Below are 21,381 nucleotides of genomic sequence, written 5' to 3'. Positions count from 1 at the left end.
TTTATTTACTTAATACCAACATTTCAGTCATGCAGATCCACAGTATTACTGATATGATTATCAATATGTGTTCATGAGAATTGGATGATAGCGTGTATATGTGTTCATGAGAATTTGGTGATCATGTGTATATGTGTCCATGCGAATTTGGTGATCATGTGTATATGTGTCCATGCGAATTTGGTGATTGTGTATATATGTGTCCATGAGAATTTGGTGATTGTGTGTATATGTGTCCATGGGAATTTGGTGATCATGTATGTATGTATCCATGCGAATTTGGTGATCATGTGTATATGTGCCCATGAAAATTGAATTATAGCATGTATATGTATCCATGAGAATTGGATGATAGCGTGTATATGTGTCCATGCGAATTTGGTGATCATGTGTATATGTGTCCATGCGAATTTGGTGATTGTGTATATGTGTCCATGCGAATTTGGTGATTGTGTATATATGTGTCCATGAGAATTTGGTGATTGTGTATATATGTGTCCATGAGAATTTGGTGATTGTGTGTATATGTGTCCGTGGGAATTTGGTGATTGTGTATATATATACACATATATATATGGACACATATACACACATGGACACATATACATAATCACCAAATTCTCATGGACACATGTGTCCATGAGAATTTGGTGATTGTGTGTATATGTCCATGAGAATTTGCTGCTTTTGTGTATATGTGTCCATGAGAATTTGGTTATTGTGTGTGTATGTGTTTATGAGAATTTGCTGATTGTGTTTTTATGTGTCTATGAGAATTTGCTGATTTTGTGTATATGTGTTCAGGATTTTAAAGAAGATGTCAGTCAGATGTATTTGGTACTGTTATTTAGTTCCATAATTGCTGACTGCGATATGATCAGAATGGTTAAAATAAGATGACTGTATTATGTTTGGTGTTTTCCAAAGGGTGAGGATAAATACGATTATAGTGAAACATAGTAATTATGTACTAGTATATCCCTATACAGTGCTATGAAAAGAATAATAAAAATTTTGATGATTATGTGTATGGGGGTGGGATGAAGAAAAAAGAAGTCAATATATATAAATAATGCTGTAGTAGTTGGAGTCCATATCTGTCAGCTTCATTTATATGTACTAAACTGGATTATAGTGACACTGATCAAAAGTGGGCTAATTGCATATATATGTTTCTGGAGAAATTAACAAAATGCCAGTCAGATGTTGTTGTCCATATCTACCAACCATAATATATGCCACACTGTGGTATACTGAGTTTATGTAAATTATATTTTTTTTCGTTTCATGGTAGCATCATAAATTTGATGAACTAGATCAAGTACAGTATTTTATTTGTGTTCACTGGGTGCAAATCAGTGTCATGTTTTATTTAGAACAGTGTTATAATGAATGGCATTTTCACTAGCAGTTTATTAATACTGAAGAAATTTTCAAGAATCTGTCCAGATAATTTTCATATTTGAGGACAATTTTGTTGATGTGAAATATGTGTAATACATTTAATCCAAAATATAAAATCCTTTAAAGAACTCTAAAGCACCATTTGACTAAATCTGAGAGAAAGCATCCTGGCATGAATACCTTTCATATTTTTTTATACAAATCATGCCAGTCTACCATAACATATGTTTCTTTTGTTACTGAAAATTGAAAAGCCTTCAGTAGTGTTTTGTTCATAACTGCTAAACAGAACTTGACCCAATTTGACAGAAAGTTTTCTAGCTTGAATGCCTTTCAGATTTGTTCAAAAAGTTCACCATTCTGCTACCAGATATGTTTGCCATTACTTAAACTGGAAAAACATTTACATAAAGCATCTTTGCATAAGGGCCTGTCAGTATTGGACAAATGATGTTGTTGTGCAATTAAATACAAGTGAAGATGCAAAAACTCGAGAAACCTCAAAACATTTGTTTACATGACATATGTAACAACATTGGAGAAATTTGAACAGAAAGCTTCTACTGGGCCAGATTTCATGGCCAACTACTATTTCATTGGCTGATAGGTAGATGTCAGCCTGGTGAATATCTCTCATGCCCATTTGGCTGTTAGGCAAATGTCAGCCTGGTGAATACTCTCAGGCCCGTTTGGCTGTTAGGTAGATGTCAGCCTGGTGAATACTCTCAGGCCTATTTGGCTGTTAGGCAGATGTCAGCCTAGTGAATACTCTCAGGCCCATTTGGCTGTTAGGTAGATGTCAGCCTGGTGAATACTCTCAGGCCCATTTGGGTGTTAGGCAGATGTCAGCCTGGTGAATGCTCTCAGGCCCATTTGGGAAAATGCTTGATAATACTAATATAATATTTTTTAAACAAAAATAAGTAATATCATTCAGGTTAGAGAATATATTGTTTGTACTCCAGAGATTCAAACCTGGTCCACAAGTAAAGAACACTATCACGTTGCCTTCAAGCACCAATCCTTATACATACCATCTATTTTTAGTATTATCAAACATTCTCCTGTAGAATCCAGGGCAGGTACTTTCCATTCTGTTGAATGTATATTTGTACAGTGTGACCTCACTATAACACGGTAGTTGGGAGCCATAGAACCCGCCCATGTTATAGACCAAATTGTGTAATAAGCAACCAGGTCAGTTAGCTTAAGAAAATGATGTATCTACCCCAAAAAATTTGAGGGGGGGAGGTAGTAAATGCGGGTGCAAAAGTATTTGCTTCAATGGCACAGTTATCATCTTAAATTGATGCATATTTATGAGAAATACACCTGTAGTGAAAACAGAGAAAGCGTATATAATATTTTACTTTATTCAGAGAACCACACATTGGTACATATATGTGTATACTGTTTATATATACATATCTAATGTATAGCATGAATAAAGTATCAACGCTGTGTACTCACCCACGAATCTCGTCATGTACATTGAATCCACAATACAAATAATTCCATCGAAAATATGCACACACACATGCACACACATTTAAAATATTCAATAATTTTGTCACAGGTCATTTTAATTCCGAATTCAGAGGGATAAAAATAGCACAATCATGTAATGAATGATGAAGCACATTTACTTTTCAGAACGTCCCAAGTTGGTAAAATTTGCATTTTAAGCTGCCATTGGTAGTGTTCATAAGCATAAACTTTTTCCGTGCATAAAGGAAATTTTCACGGCACAGTAAAAGTGTTCCATTCATGTTGGAAAATGAAACAATCCATCAGATTCCATTGCTTTTATTTAATTTCGGTACTGACTTCCTTTGAAAAAAGGTTCTTTGTTTTTATTGAAGATCGTAGTCGGCTTTCTTTTATGAAGTGTGCATGTGTTATTGAAGTCACCACTAAAAGACAGCGTTAGAGAACCAAACAAATGCCCGTTTCTTATTGTAGCAGCAACATCAGAAATTTGTATTGCATGATTGACCCAGTGCGATAGTAACACATGGTGTCACCCCCATGGACCTCCTTCCTGCATAAAAATTAATTTTTTTATAGACAATTTGGTGTCACTCTCTCTGATGGTGTCACCCGGTGATGCCACTGTGCTCGTTGTATGGTTAATTGTAGTTACTGTTTCTCGTGCCTATTGAAATGACAAGTAAGATCTTGTTGTATTTTTTTACTTTTTTATGTGGAGTGATGCTGCCTTCCACACTTGCATCAGAAATTTAACAAAAAGGGTCAATCGACGATAGAGCGTCCTTGTCTGATGATGGGGATTACTACAGAAAATGTGAATTTTTTTCTGAAGAATTTAATTCTGAAAAGAAGAGGAATTTTACTTACCACATACAAATGTCCGTCTATGTAAATATATTAATTGCTAGTGAGCGGACGAAAGTCAGACAAAAGATATATTATGAGATAATGCCTTGTCCGGTTGATCTCCGCTACCAGAAATGTAAATTTTGAAAAAAAATGCGGATATCTCAAAACATACAGTATTTATGCTAGATGTCAACATAAGCAGATTATGATATAACAGTGCACTGTAAAGATGGTTTGTCCATATGGACAAAGAATTTGTTTATGTAACAATAGATAAATTTCCGTGCATTATATATGAACTTTGCAGCTTCCTTTCATGGGGCCACTGAACTTCACCACTCCAAACCAATGGTTGTATATACAAGTTTAAATTGGCAACAATGTCGGCAGTACAAAAAATCGCCAGATGGTATATTTTGCCGCCAATATGGAAAAAGAAATCTCAATTTGTGACATTTCCGAAGCCCTGTGAGATCTCTGAATAAAATTTTTATGCGCTATTTTTCTTACTTTTAAGAAAGAAAAACTTTTTTTAGTGTAGAAAAAATTGCATATAAAATTTCAGGAGCCGCGCCACAATCATCGTGTATTATTTATACACACCCTCTTCCCCAAAATGATAATAAACTTTTTCGTACTTTTAAGAAAGAATTTTTTGTCATGTACGATAAATATACATATGAAATTTTGGGAGCCACACCACGACCATGTTATATCTGAAATCATGTTAGAACATGCTATAGCGGGGTCTCACTGTAATTCTATATAATAAAATTATATGTATCTTTATTTCTGTCTTAGGAATCAGGAATGACAGTATTAAGATGCGAATTACCATATTTGCTCACGTATAAGACAAATAATTTAGGAAAAAATAAAGACCTGGAAGAAGGGAGGTCAGCTTATCTGCGGGCCAAGGTCTAAACTTGAAAGTTTTTAAGATTTTTTTTGTTGACTTCCATAATGGCTGTAAATTTTGGGACATGTAAATACAATTATTTTCCGTGTCCAAAGATGTATATATATGGGAATAAAGTATATTCTCAGTAAAGACTTACTAAACTGTTATAAACTACTATGATTGCTTTTGATATTATTTTGCATGTTCATATTTTCTGATTTCTCAACATGAAATTAATCAAAGTTTAAAAAGAAAGACTTCATAATTAAAGGAGCCAGTTTGAGTTTACCCAGGAGACCAGGCTGTAATGTACAGTACTTACACGGTGCAAATCATGCCTGGTGTTACTTTAATCCTTGTTTATTCCCAAACATATTAGATGCAGAATTTGCTTTATTCATTCTTTTTAACCAAATCGCATTCTTCCAGATAACACTTCAGCTATTTGGTAATAGCTGTTTCATTTACGTTGGTCCATGTGCTCAAGAGTTACTCATTGATAGAAGTGATTCTACAAATTGAGATAATCTTTATGAAAAGGTACACACACGTTCAGTTGTGCAAGGCACAACTAGCATAACTGTCACATGTTCATGAAAGGATGGTAATAATAGAGGCTAACATTCTGAATATAGATCAACTAAGATCATAAATCTATTTTACTTTTTTGTTTTGGCTTAGCAAAATCATAATTTTCCACACAATGGAAAGCTGGCTGGTTTTGGTGTCTTCTTTTTTTTATAATCGGATTTGTCTTTTGTTTTCGGACATCAATACAGGCCTGTTAATCATTAAAACCCTGAAACTGGCTTTGGTTAAGAGGGAATTATGACTGGCAACTGTACCAGTACTTTGATGTTTAATTGCCTTTGAGTCCATAGTATTGGCACAATTACTGTAGGTTTGTAAAACTGGGTGTTAGCTTACATCAGTGCAAACTACAACTCAGTTTTTATGGTATCAGCATAATTTTTGAAGCATTGTTTCTGAAACTTCATTATTGTATTGTGGATTTATCATTAAAGTTTAGTGCAGTTGTGCCCATAATTTGAATCCAAGGGATGTACTTCATTCAGCAGAATGTACTTCATTCAGTGCATGTTCAAAACTTCAATGTACATGCGGTGGCGCCATTTATGCAAATACGCTCACTAGCCTAACTGCAAGCGTTGAGTCAAACCCTATTGTTGTTCATTGTTGTCATAATGGGATAATATTTTAATGAATTTGATATTTAGAATTTCAAGGCAAAAAGCCCCCGTAACTACAGGTCCACTGATATAAAAAGTCTAATGCAATAACGCATAAACAAACAATCAAGTTGAAAGGGCGATATAGTGTTACAGCAACCCACTAATGCTCATGTATTTGCCATTGTCTGATCAAGTTATACATGATTCTGAACTAGGCAAAAACATTAAGAAAACAGAAAATCAAAAAAATTTCTTGACTTTTTAAACAAATTTATACTATTTCTATGTAATATTTTACATGCCAACTGAGAGAGAGATATATGGGTAATTTATGCTAATGCAAGTTTGCCTTCATAAATGCATTTAGAACTTACCACGTTCATCTTGTCGTCTCGAACTTTTTGGTTGGCTTATAGCGGGTCTTGCACTTTCTAGTGTTTAAACCTATTCAGTTTTTGGGGGGGTCAGCTAATACGATAACGGGTTTATATGCAAGTATATACGGTAATCACTAGGTCGACATGCGAGTACCACTGTTATGCTTGAATGCCCATACCACCAACTTTTTACATCGTTCTTTGGTGATGTGTGGATGGTTAAGATGGTATAGGTAATTGTGCTTAAAGGCAAGGTTATAAATGCCATTTGGTGATGTGTGGATGGTCAAGATGGTATAGGTAATTGTGCTTAAAGGCAAGGTTATAAGTGCCATTTGGTGATGTGTGGATAGTCAAGATGGTATAGGTAATTGTGCTTAAAGGCAAGGTTATAAGTGCCATTTGGTGATGTGTGGATGGTCAAGATGGTAAAGGTAATTGTGCTTAAAGGCAAGGTTATAAATGCCATTTGGTGATGTGTGGATGGTCAAGATGGTATAGGTAATTGTGCTTAAAGGCAAGGTTATAAATGCCATTTGGTGATGTGTGGATGGTCAAGATGGTATAGGTAATTGTGTTTAAAGGCAAGGTTATAAGTGCCATTTGGTGATGTGTGCATGGTCAAGATGGTATAGGTAATTGTGCTTAAAGGCAAGGTTATAAGTGCCATTTGGTGATGTGTGCATGGTCAAGATGGTATAGGTAATTGTGCTTAAAGGCAAGGTTATAAATGCCATTTGGTGATGTGTGGATGGTTAAGATGGTATAGGTAATTGTACTTAAAGGCAAGGTTATAAGTGCCATTTGGTGATGTGTGGATGGTCAAGATGGTATAGGTAATTGTGCTTAAAGGCAAGGTTATAAATGCCATTTACCCAAATCTTCATAGAGGATGAATGGTAACCTTTCAAATCTATATAACGATATTATTTATTCATTTTTAAGTGACATCTGTTAGTATTATCAAACATTCTCTTGTATAATCCAGGGATAACTTTTTTTATTCTGTTTCGTGTATATTTGTAATTATTTCCTTGTATATATACAGATGCACAATTGTTACATATGTATGTACACACAGTCTGTATAACAGTATCCCTTCTTTGAAAGTGTAAGGTTAATGATGGTCCAGTTTTATATCAACTTACAGAACTATTGTCTCAGGCAAGTTAAAATTATTTTGCATTAAAATAGTTTTGATATTTACCGAACTTAGAAAAACAAAGGTCCAATCCTGAACATGTTTGTTATTATTGTGAAATTTCCTTATGTGTCATAGATTGGTGCATGAATACAAATATATATTTTCTTTGTCATGTTAAAAATATTTTTATTATTATTGCAAAGTTCAAAATGTATTCTCTATAGATCCCACAAAAGTAATGCATACTGAACTTCGCCTTGAGCCTGAGGAGTTTGATAACATTCAGGTTGGGGTGGACTCTGAGGTCACATTTTGCCTGAAAGAAATGAGGGTAAGTTGATAAATTGGTCACAGGATATCTTGCTTCCACAATTTACTTGAGTTCCTCATAATAGGCACCCAAATTAAGTACCATATTCATCTATGTAATAGACTACTGGACTAAAGATGTCAAGCATCGATTGCATAGTGGATATTCCAGTAGATCACAAATCATTGATTGCCATTGGAATGTTGAATAATTGCATTTCTGGGTAGCTTGTCCAGCCAGATAGAAACAGATTTACTGTATATCATGCATAAATTTGTCACTTTAGAGTATAAACATTTTTCACCCAGGTTTCATAAAATTTTCACAGTATGCATTTTATCTTTGTTTCATTGACTGGGAAAATTTTGAAAATAAAAAATGTTTTGAAGAAATAAATATCAAATGAGCATTCTCCATTTTCTGTGCAGTAAATTTGTTTACTGCGTTATCTGCATGACCCTATTATGATGCTTGACCAAGGCTGCAATGTTAACCAAACTTCTGAACTTGTACATGATATGCAATAATCAAAATGATGCCATTTTATCAAACTACTTCAGAGACCGGGTGTTACAGCTGGCAGTTATTTGTACGTAAGGCATTCACAGTGTGCATACCATACCTTGCTCAATGCAACGATCAGTTCATTGGCTGTATGTCTTTTTACTTGGTGTTATGCAACTTAGTGGTGACTTTTAAACTTTGAACTGTGTCTTTTAAAATAAAATGTTTCTCAGAGCTATTCCAGTCAAACATATTGTGACACGGGAAATACACTTTCAGTGTAAAAGTAGTAACTCATGTGTCATTAGATTTTTGTATCATGTTCATGTGAGCTCTTTGAGTAATCAAAATATCATGGCATTTTTTTAGAAAAGGTGCTTTCACTGGGTGCCTGAACACTCCAGTGGCCTGGTGGTTAGAGTGTCCACCTCAGATGCAGGAGGTTGCAGGTTCAAAACCCTGCTGAGTCATACCAAAGACTTATTAAAATGGTACCATCAGCTGCCTTGCTTCGCGCTCAGCTTTATGAGGTAAGTGTTAGGACTGGTCAGCCTGGTGTCAGGATAATGTGAGTGGGTGAGACATGATGCTGTGTGTTTGCAGCATGATGCTGCAGTGCTTGACACCACTATAATCTGTCACACTGCAGACATTGTAGCAGTATGACTGAAAAATTGTTAAAGCTGTGTTAACAATCGAAATCACACACACACACACACACACACACACACACTTCATTAAACATAGGGTAGACATGTAATGTACCTTGCATGACAATCTTGTTTGACTTTTGGATTGCAGTTTTGATTTATATGTTTTATAAACAACAAGATATATATGGTTTTATCTTATAATTTTCACCATTTTGTATAAAAAAATTGAACTAAACTACTTTCATTTGATACAGTTCTAATCCAGGTCATACTAACATTTCTTGTTCATTACGACTTTATTCCAGGCCATAGTGGCATATATTTACATCCAAAGTTAACTCTATTCCAGGGCCATAATGTTGTATATTGACATCCAAAATTAACTCTATTCCAGGGCCATAATGTCATATATTTACATAAAACTAACTCTATTCCAGGCCATACTAGCATATATTTACATAAAACTAACTCTATTCCAGGGCATACTGGCATATATTTACATCCAAAACTAACTTTAATCTAGGGCATACTGGCATATATTTACATTCAAAACTAACTCTATTCCAGGGTTATGCTGGCATATGTTTACATTCAAAACTAACTCCATTCCAGGGCATATAGGCATATATTTACATTCAAAACTAACCCTATTCCAGGGCATACTGGCATATATTTACATTCAAAACTAACTCCATTCCAGGGCATACTGGCATATATTTACATTCAAAACTAACTCCATTCCAGGGCATATAGGCATATATTTACATTCAAAACTAACTCTATTCCAGGCCATACTGGCATATATTTACATAACAGGGCTGAGCAAATCCCATAGCCCGACGTCCCGGACTAGTTTTTTTGAAGTTGGGCAAGTTAAATTTTCCAAGTCACTAGTCTGGGACAAGTGCTTTTTAAAAAAGTCGGGCTAGTACTTATTTTCGTGCTTTAATCACTATATCTACCTTTATTTGGCCAATCATGCCCTCCGGGTGTAGTGAATACTTGATTCTACCCCTATTCATGTATCCTGTTACCACTTGACTGCATATTGGGCTAAGCGACCAAATTATCGGCAAATCAAAACACGTCAAACAAAAGAAAGCCAATATGATCAATTAGCAGTGTTGTAAGCGGTTTTGTTGCAATGAGTTTACTCAATCTAGATCATAACCAGCAGCTCACTATGATTTTAATCCAGTCAGTGTAATTAAATTAATGAAAGGTACTTTACTGACACCAGTGTTGGTTTCCTTTATGAACTGATTAAATGACAGTAATGATTCTTTAATTTATAATTGATTATACAGATGATTAACTTCCATGTGCGATATTGTGTTTGAAGCGAAACAATTACGCTAATTAATGAGCTGTTTCAGTTCGTATTTAAAAGATAAATTTGATCTTATGATCACTTTTAAATTAGAAGTAGTTGTCAAGCAAGCTGATAGTTATTCAGCGGATAAAATAAGTTTGCTAAATTATTTTCGCAAGGAAGGTAATAATGGCGATTTGGAGAAGGTAAATTTGTTTGAAAATGGAGGGTTAAAACGTAAGACGGATACTGAGTGTGCTTGTTATCCCTGGCTTGAATATATCACTCGGAAGGTGGCAGACATATACATGGACATATTTTCAAATCCATCAGCTAAAACATATACATGAACCTGAAGAAGCCAAATGTATAACAACCTATGTTTTTAAAAATTAAATTCTTTTAAGAAATAATTATGTTGTATATTATTTCGTTCTTTTTTTTTTCTGTGGATTAAGTATATATGTCTCATCAAATCTCAGCAAGTGATTACCATTTTGGGACCAGTGAAAAGTAAGGTGGGACTAGTGAAGAATAAGGTGGGACTAGTGAAGAGAAAGGTGGGACTAGTGAATTTTCTGAAACCACTTGTCCTGGACTAGAGGTTAAAAAATTTTTTTTGCTCAGCCCTGCATAAAACTAACTCTATTCCATGGCCTACTGGCATATATTTACATTCAAAACTAACTCTATTCCAGGGCATACTGGCATATATTTACATAAAACTAACTCTATTCCAGGCCATACTAGCATATATTTACATTCAAAACTAACTCTATTCCAGGGCATACTGGCATATATTTACATTCAAAACTAACTCTATTCCAGGGCATACTGGCATATATTTACATCCAAAACTAACTCTATTCCAGGGCATACTGGCATATATTTACATTCAAAACTAACTCTATTCCAGGGCATACTGGCATATATTTACATCCAAAACTAACTTTGATCTAGGGCATACTGGCATATATTTACATTCAAAACTAACTCTATTCCAGGGTCATACTGGCATATGTTTACATTCAAAACTAACTCCATTCCAGGGCATATAGGCATATATTTACATTCAAAACTAACCCTATTCCAGGGCATACTGGCATATATTTACATAAAACTAACTCTATTCCAGGCCATACTGGCATATATTTACATTCAAAACTAACTCCATTCCAGGGCATACTGGCATATATTTACATTCAAAACTAACTCCATTCCAGGGCATATAGGCATATATTTACATTCAAAACTAACTCTGTTCTAGGGCATACTGACATATATTTACATAAAACTAACTCTATTCCAGGGCATACTGACATATATTTACATAAAACTAACTCTATTCCAGGCCATACTAGCATATATTTACATTCAAAACTAACTCTCTTCCAGGGCATACTGGCATATATTTACATAAAACTAACTCTATTCCAGGCCATACTAGCATATATTTACATTCAAAACTAACTCTATTCTAGGGCATAGTGACATATATTTACATAAAACTAACTCTATTCCAGGGCATACTGACATATTTACATAAAACTAACTCTATTCCAGGCCATACTAGTATATATTTACATTCAAAACTAACTCTGTTCCAGGGCATACTGGCATATATTTACATAAAGCTAACTCTATTCCAGGGCATACTGGCATATATTTACATCCAAAACTAACTTTATTCTAGGGCATACTGGCATATATTTACATTCAAAACTAACTCTATTCTAGGGCATACTGACATATATTTACATTCAAAACTAACTCTATTCCAGGGCATACTGGCATATATTTACATTCAAAACTAACTCTATTCCAGGGCATACTGGCATATATTTACATCCAAAACTAACTTTGATCTAGGGCATACTGGCATATATTTACATTCAAAACTAACTCTATTCCAGGGTCATACTGGCATATGTTTACATTCAAAACTAACTCCATTCCAGGGCATATAGGCATATATTTACATTCAAAACTAACCCTATTCCAGGGCATACTGGCATATATTTACATAAAACTAACTCTATTCCAGGCCATACTGGCATATATTTACATTCAAAACTAACTCTATTCTAGGGCATACTGACATATATTTACATAAAACTAACTCTATTCCAGGGCATACTGACATATATTTACATAAAACTAACTCTATTCCAGGCCATGCTAGCATATATTTACATTCAAAACTAACTCTATTCCAGGCCATACTAGCATATATTTATTTAAAACTCTATTCCGGGGCATACTGGCATATATTTACATTCCAAACTGTCTATTCCAGGGCCATACTGGCATATATTTACATTCAAAACTAACTCTATTCCAGGCAATACAAGTGTATATTTTCATTGAGTTCAGCTCTATTTCTGGCAATACAAGCATACATTTTCATTGAGTTCAACTCTATTTCTGGCAATACAAGCATATATTTTCATTGAGTTCAACTCTATTCCAGGCCATACTAACATTTGCAGAGGCAACCAATCTTCCTATATCTCTGAAGTTTGAGACTGCTGGAAGGTAGGACACTTTTCTCTATGTTCATTTCTGGAGAAATTATACAGTCCTTTATTTATGAACAACCTTTTTATTTTTGCTTTCTTTTAGCCATATACTACATCTATATATGTAAAATGAAAGGGGATATACTGAGATTGAATAGTTTGAAAGTTTTTATTAAAGATCACTATAATCTGAAAAATTATAATGCAGTAAAATCTGAAAGGAAAGAAGCATTTATGTTGATTTGGGAACTGGGGAAACAATTATTTCACAGTAACCAGAATGATATGTTTAACTAAAATACATGTTTAATAGTGTCGTGTTATAGTGTACAATGTGTCACCTAGATGCTGTATATTTATAATTGCCAAATAAGAGATTGTAACACAGTGGGACCCTGCTATAACACGGTAGTTGGGAGCCATAGAATCCGACTGTGTTGTGAACCGAACCATGTTATAAGCAACCATGTACAGTACCAACACATTTGTGGATTTAATGGGGGGGGGGTAATGAAAGCGGGTGCGAAAATGCATGCTTCATTGGCACAATTACCATTTTAGATCAATGTATACTAAATGAGAAAAACATTTGCTCTGATAACAGAAATTGCATATATAATATATTTATTCAGAGAACCATGCATTGGTACATATATGTGTATAGTTAATATATACATGTCTAATCTATAGCATGAATAGAGTATCAACACCATGTACTCACCAGCGAATCTCATAGCATACATTGAATCCACAATACAAGTATTTCCATTGAAAATATCCACACACAGATGTAAAATATTAAATAATTTTGTCACAGATCATTATGTGACTGAATTCAATGGAAAAAATTAACAAAAATTACATAACAGGTGTATGTAACAGATGATGAAACAGTACGTCCGAAGGTTAATTAACGGTGTCTGTATCAATTTCATACCACTACATTTCTCATCTGTCAATTGTAATACAATATTATTGTTTGAAAAACTCTGATTTTCAGCTGCTTTCTGCTACTGTCACGTTTGCTCTTGGCAAAGTCAATTATAGTTCTCAGCTGAAGAATTCGAACATAGTCGATATCTTGCATCTCTATCCATATCAAAGCACACTCTAAACCTTTGACTGCTTCTGTTGCTAATGGTGGACTATCCTCAGGTGTGGTGTCCTCGCTGTCATCATCAGAAACATCACCATTGTCAGCATCACAATTGGTGTTAATGAACTTAACATTTTTAATAATTTCCGCATCCGAAACGTGGTCTGCAACTGGGCAGTCATTATCAAAATTGAGCCATTCATCAACACTTTCATGTGACTGCATCAGCTCCCCAAATGCCCTCTCAGCCTGGAACACATCATTCTCAGAAAATCCATCAAATAAACTATTGTCATTATCACAGATGTTGCCTCTGTTTTCCTGTGTAATAGTAAATGCTGCCCCAAGTCCTTTCTCCCAGCAGTTCTCAATGCAGCATGGTGTAATGGCATCCCAAGATTTGCTGCCGAGGTGTCTCCTGCTAGTCTTGCTTTTTTCCTCATCATTCCCTCACTTTCATGCATATCCACAACCATCTCTCTTAATTTTGCTTCTTCCTTCTTCCATCCTCGAACCGTTGATTCATTCACACCTAAATCTTTAGCTACCTGTGATTGTTTAACACTGGACTTAATTCTGTCCAATGCTTCAATCTTTTCTTTAACAGTAAAAGCTTTACGTTTCCGTTTCCCATTTTACATTCTACATGTCCACTAATTAACACTTTTACTCCTATTGGTTTGAAAGACTACAGCAAGAATAACTGTCATTAAACAATGGGGGTATATTTATAGGAAATGGATGACATTATTTACTAGTCAACATATTGCATAAACAACACCGCCAAGCCACGCGCACATGTTGGCGGCTTTTGTTTCTTTGATGTTTTATAAATCGTTGCCCCCTAATTTGAACAAGTTTAGCTCGGCAGTTGACTTTGATGATGAGCAATGTACTTAAATTAATTGATTATTAAATTCTGGTGAGAATCTTTTATCAACTGCCGCATTGGTTGTTGCTTAGTTGTGTATGCAATTTAGAGAAAATATGTCTGATATTATTACAGCAACGATTGTATACGGAATGCATTCAAGACAAACACAAAGTAGACAGGATGGCTTCATTGCTCAAGGATCAGTAATAATAATATTAACACTTATGAGCTGTCATTTACCAACAATAAACAAAGATCAAAGTTCTCAAAAGGCCCACCCACTGGTTCGGATACTTGTATTTCCGATGTTTATTTTGGCACAAAACTATAAGAAATTGGTTAAATTTTTAAATTTTTGGGGCCACACAACGATTATTTTATATTTGAATATGTGTGATTTCCTCCCCAAAATGATAATAAATTTTCTACACGTTCTTTTTTGCACTTTTAAGAAGAGTATGAGAATAATACATGTATATGATATTTCAGCCACAGTCGTCTTATATTCAAATTTATATGCAATCTCTTCTTGAAAATGATAATAAAACTCTTTACGTAATTTATTTTTCATACTTATAAGAATTTTTTGGTTTTTGAAAAAAAATACCTGTAATAAAGTACCTGAAATTTCGGGAGCCATGCCACAACCGTGTTATATCCGAATTTGCGTTATAACAGAGCGCATTGTAGTGAGGTCCCACTGTACATGAATGTATGCACATATGCTTGCATGTGTATGTATGTATGTTATATTTTTTTCTTCTACACTATATTTATTGTCCCTAGACAATATCAGTTGTAAGGTGACTCTGGGATGGGTCCCCAACCAAATGGTCAACATATTACGAGGACAAAAAAAAAAAAGATAAAAAGAAATACAGTCCTGCCAACCCTTATGATTTTGCCATAAGTCTTAATAAAATGACCCTTACAGAATAAAAGCAAAATCTATGGAAATAATATTGTTGCAGTACAATCAGGATGGTTGGCTTATCCACATTTGAATCTGGGTTTCTTATTAGATTTAGTGAAGTTAATCAGAGAACAAGTCTAACTTTAAGTAGTACCTCAGACAGGTTAAACTGCACACATTTTTTCATGCAAAGTGTCTTCATGATCAAACTGTTGATTATATAAATTTTAGAAAATGATGTCCAGCAAGTGATATATGTTGAAGACAAAAGGGAAAATATGCCTCTTAAAAACTGTTAATAATCAGTATAGAAGAATAAAAAGGAATATTCAGATTCTTGTAAATATAAACTGGAAGGAATATTTGGGGTTGACATTGTACTGATTAGCTAAAAGTGCACTGTAGTATGTTCTGCAGTCGACTAACATTGGAAGAGCAAGAAAATTATCAGAACAATCTCACACAATTGGTAGCCAATATTGACTGGTAAATTTCAAGAATTCAGTTTGAGTAAATTATATCAAAGAAACCGATTTTTAATCTACACAGTGTTTAAAATTTTTTTAAAAATTCACATTTGTTCAGATTTTCTACATAATTGACCTTTCAAATGTTTGATGTTTATTTTTTATATTCCAGGCCTATCGTTTTTTCAATCGACAGTGACAGCGCTTTTGAAGCCAACTTTGTCCTGGCTACCTTAGCAGATACAATGACACAGCAGGGGGTGAGCTCTCAGATACCAGCAGAGCCAAAGACATCACAAAAAAGGTAAAAATCTTGTATTTGTCCATCTTTTCATCCTTCCATCTTTGTGTGCATGGGATTATTTTGGTTGCCTTTGAGTTATGAATGATTATAGACGGATATAGTAATTGTTGTACATATCTTTGCATTTATATGATTTGATTTTTGTTGTTGCCTTTGGGACTGGACATAGGACCATTCATGTTCTCTGGTCCCATTTGTTTTATTGTCTTGCTTGCAGTACTTGCTTAGGATGTCTGCTTTTATAAATTTCCTTGCTGCCCTGTGCAGCTTGAAATGATGTGATTGTTACATTATGCAGGGCCTGAAAATTATGGTTGTCCAAGGTCCAGGACCAAATGTTTTTAGCTGCAGACCTGCGATATGTAAGCAGCACTAGTCTCTTCTGGTTTTAATATTTGTTATTTGTTTCTCTAAGTCGAAGAAAATGTGCTTTCTAATCCATAAAACATCTGAAAAGAGTAAAAAAAGGTAAGGTACACTGATGCAAGCAGAAGTCGGTAGATAGTAAGAGACTGGAGGGGGTAAAATTTGACATGAAATTTGCAGATATAGTTTGTTCAACATTCTAAATTTGATCTTCATCATTTAGACGTTTGTCTATCTTCAGTTGTAGCTAAAACTTAGCATCCAAAGTATCAGATTACCAGAGGTTCTAGATGTCCTAGATGAGTTTGTTACATTGGAAGGCAGTGGATCAACAACAAAGAATTTGTTTGCTACAGAGGCCTTAAAAATGACTCAGTTTATAAAAGGACAGAAATTATGATAACATAATTGTGTTCGTACTTTCCAGGATCAGTAGATAAAGGCTTGGATGTGGGTTGAGTGTGGAGATAAGAGGTCATTTATGTTTTTTTTCAACATGTACGCCATACACCAAGTCAACCAATCGTTCAAGTGTTGTATTCAAGGGCAAATCCAATTTTATAACTGATCCATTGATAGCTTGTGAACAAGAAATATCATATTACTAACTCCAGACAGTAAATGAAAATACCCCTTTCAGCCATCCAGATCCTGATTTCCAGAACGTTTACAAAACTGAGTGCACAAGAAGAATTGATTTCTGTCATGAGGAGACCATTGCCAACTGACTGCTTTTTTCAGAGAAAGCAAATTTGTCACATAAACTCTGAGGGCCAAGGAAAAGATAATTTGAGGTTGATCGGTCTTTCAAGTAGTCTCAGTTTTCACCGACATTTCCTACAACATTTTAGATACATTGACAAGAAAAATTGAAAGATATCTAATGGGTGGAAAAAGTCCGAGGAAACTTGAACTCTCTCCCAAGCAAATTGTTACTTTTGGGGCTTCCAACTGCATATAGGTTGACCTTACAGGTGTTTCCCCATCTGTTTCATTGAACGAGCTTTGTTTTATTTGGATGTTTGATATCTTTTATTTTGATAAAATTTAGTTAACTACAACAGTGAGATTTAAAGATGATCCACCATTAGAGGATATGATAGCATGATTTGAAAATTTTCCAGTGCTATGGTTAGTAATATTTTGCTATGATTTAAAAAACAATAAGTTAGTTGTCTGAATTTTGAGCTTGCATTAATTAAAAAAAAATCTTGTCTTTTATTTATGGTAATGCACTGTGGTGAACATCTGCATGTCAGACTTAGCTGTTAGGATGGTCTATGGCTGATGCAAAATGGGTCAATTTAGGGTCAGACTGGTCCAGGACCAATGAGTCCAAAGTGAAAAGTGAAATTTTCATGCCCTGCATTATGACATCATTGATAAAATGTTACTTAACACTTCGTTATATCATGGCTTTAACAATTCAGAGAGAATTTTGACTCAAGGTGATGTGACTGAGACTTCTGTCACTAATTGGATAAATGCTAATGATAAAGAGAACAGTGCTCTGAAACATTTTTTTTTAAAAGTCTGCTAAACCTGTTACTTTGGGAAATCGTTAGTAAAATTTATTACCTGTTGTAAAACTCACTGACACACATTTGTCTCAATGATTTTATAGAAAGATCTATCATTTTTTTTACATGTGCTCCTTTGTTGAATTTTTTTAATACTAATTCATGTATTATTTTATTGACTGTTGATAAAAGGTTGCTGTTTCCCATATTTTTCTTTGTCATTATCTTAAAAAAAAACTGCACATCAGCCTATGTATGTTTTCCTCACTGTTCTAAATTGCTTTTTACCTTGGTCTTTATCTTTATTTAAGTTAAAAAAATATTCATTTTTATAACAGTGAATCTTCTATTTCACCACTAATCACCCAGAAAGAATGAGAAACCAACAGAATGTATTATATACACTGGGTTTGGGTCATAGTCATATGAGACCATAAACATTGACACACTGCATTGTAACACTAAAAATAAATTCAGATAGCACTGCTATCTAATAATGCAAAGTCCTTAATGTCAAAACATTACATATAATCTTAAACTCATGTGCAAATTTGAAATGAAATTTATGAAACTTGAATAAAATGATATTAAACTCACTTTAATCAGCTGTAACACATAATATTCATTTCATATCAAATGAACACTTGTATACGAGAGTCTGTTTCCATGGGTGTAACTTTAAAACCTTAAAGAGCTTTCACAACGCAAGTTATACCATTGGCAAAGGTCACCTGGTGCTTTTTCAGGTAAAAAACTGTTAACACTTGTGGGTGCTTTAGTGTATCATGAATGGTTGTGCAACTAAAGTTTGATTGGTACATTAGGCCCTGGAACAAGCATTCTGTCATAGGTTTACCATGCATTAAGCAAAATAGTATAATTTTATATATGGCTTTTGAAACATAGGCTATCCACAAAACCCAAAATGGCTAACTCTAAAAATGAGTTTTCTTGAAATGAAGACTTAATTCAGCAAATACTGGCTGGTGATATTGATGATGACAATGATTTTTAGAATTTTGAAGTAGATGAGATTATTGGAACTGAGAAAGTGTTACTGGAAATACCAATGAATGATTGCAAGCTCCAAAATGATGTTTCAAACAAGTTTCATGTACATTCTTGGTGGAGAAAAACCAACAGCATGCTGGTCAAGCCCATTATCAACAGCATTTCAAAACTTAATTTAAATTATAGAATACTGTAGACTAATAAAGGATGGGGATTTCTTGCATCTGATTATCAATCAAATTAATCTTTGTGCAGATTAAGAGTAAGTGGGGCAGACTTGACAAATGCCATATGGAAGCCTGTCAGACTTGACAAATGCCATATGAAAATAGAAGCCTGTCACATTTGATGATTTGAAATTCTTTTTTTGCATTGTGTATGGCCATGGGTTTGGTGCATAAATCTGAATATGTGATATCAACCGAATACATCAGCAAAACAAATGAGAAGGGATATATTTCTTAATATTCAAAGTTATTCAAAGTTAAGGCTGTTCCATTTAAACATACTGGTACCCAGGGAAGAAACTTTTAAAAAATATATGCAAGGATATCCTGATTACTCAAAGAGTTTACATGAAAATGATCAAAGATTCTGAATTGTCTCTATGGGTGGCAGTTTCAAACTATATGTACCTTCCCTGGGTCTCAATTACATTATTTTACTGTAACAGCCCTAAGTAACACCTGAACAGGTAATGAACTGAACAGATAACTGTGTAAATGGAGTTGAGATGACAGACATATACTAGAATAAATAACAAGAAAAACTGCAAAATTATGTGAGTATTTATTGTAGGTGTCAGACTTGAATTCCCTATTGGGATGTTTGATTAACTGTTGCCTATACTACACCTGTGTTTTTCACAACTTGGATATAAAGGTATAAAAAGACATATATATGGTTGAGCCACGAAAGAACATAATATATATTTGATATTTGGCTCAGCCTATCTACTGCATACAGGCTGAGCCAAATATTTATTAACAAATTTATTTATGATCACTGTTTTTTTTTCTTCATAATATGTCTATGTAAGAGTTACAGTAGAGTAACATACATGCCATATATTTCCTTAATTTTATAGAAAACATACAAGGAACTCTAGGCCTTCAGTAAAAGCTATCAACAAATCCCAGAGTTCTAGAAAGGAAACTGACAGCATACATATTGGAAGGTAAATGTCAAGTTCAAATATTAAATTTCCTTCATTGAGTGATGGTGACAAATACAGTTTATTAAAATTTTTTAACTGTTTTTGATAAATATCTACATTAGAAGAGGTACCGTTTGAAAGATGTGTTAACGTTTTGTCATTATTTTGGTACAAATGAAGCTGTTCTTTGCCTGTTTGCTGCATAGCAATATTTGAAATCAGTGAGATTTAAATAAAGTCCCTTGCTCAGGACCACACCTTGGAATCTGGTCTGGTCTGGATTTGAATTAGCACTTTCTGATTGCCAATGTACAACACTAACCACTGACCCACCATGGCTTCGACTCGTATCAAATAAAAGTTTTTAAAAAGTTTGTGAGCATTGCATAGACACAGAGAATTTTCTTTGTCGTCATTTTGAAGGCAGAATAGAATCACATCATGCAACATTCTGTTTTATGAAATTTTACTGTACATCACTGAAGGGATGAGTAAAATGATATTTCAAGATAACAAAATGTTTGCAGAGAATTATAAAAAATGTATTCCTGTGAAATTATTTAATGGTCATTGTGCTTGGTTCTGATGAACTTAAGTGTTTTCACTGGTCAACTTTGGACAGATTACAAAACAATCCCAAATTATGGATTGATGATAACTGCCTATCCATTCATCTGTCTGGTGTCAACACTATGACTGTGATTTCCATTTAGGTTATTTTTGTTTTGATTTGCCATTTGGAGAACTAAGCCTTTCAGTGAAAGCAGGTCACTATAACCTATATTTCACTGACCAGTGAGTTCAATTAAGTTTTACCTTTAACTCATATTTTAGGGACATGATTATGTCACAAGGAAATCTACAGTTTTGAGTAAAAGCAACATCACTGTGACCTATAATACATGGTTTAGTGATGTGTGCTTACCTTTGTATTGAGCCTAATTCCTGTAGATCAGGGTTTGCATTAAGTTATTTTCTCAGATACTGTTACTGGTTGTTGCACAGTTTGGTAACTAG

General features: G+C 34.3%; 1 protein-coding gene across 1 annotated transcript in view; it reads left to right on the top strand.

Annotated features, from left to right (window-relative positions):
- LOC149775856 (cell cycle checkpoint control protein RAD9A-like) overlaps window positions 1-21,381 on the top strand; it is a 70,559-nt gene that overhangs the window by 28,212 nt on the left and 20,966 nt on the right. Inside the window, exons 7-10 of the mRNA XM_089944152.1 lie at window positions 7,584-7,690; window positions 12,609-12,673; window positions 16,180-16,311; window positions 20,296-20,385. Coding sequence (XP_089800278.1) covers window positions 7,584-7,690; window positions 12,609-12,673; window positions 16,180-16,311; window positions 20,296-20,385 — 394 coding nt within the window. The remainder of the gene's footprint in view (window positions 1-7,583; window positions 7,691-12,608; window positions 12,674-16,179; window positions 16,312-20,295; window positions 20,386-21,381) is intronic.

The sequence above is a fragment of the Sinohyriopsis cumingii genome, chromosome 19, assembly GCF_028554795.1.
Source record: "Sinohyriopsis cumingii isolate HCF-2022 chromosome 19, ASM2855479v2, whole genome shotgun sequence".
NCBI lineage: Eukaryota > Metazoa > Mollusca > Bivalvia > Unionida > Unionidae > Sinohyriopsis > Sinohyriopsis cumingii.
This window is presented reverse-complemented; position numbering and strand designations above follow the sequence as displayed.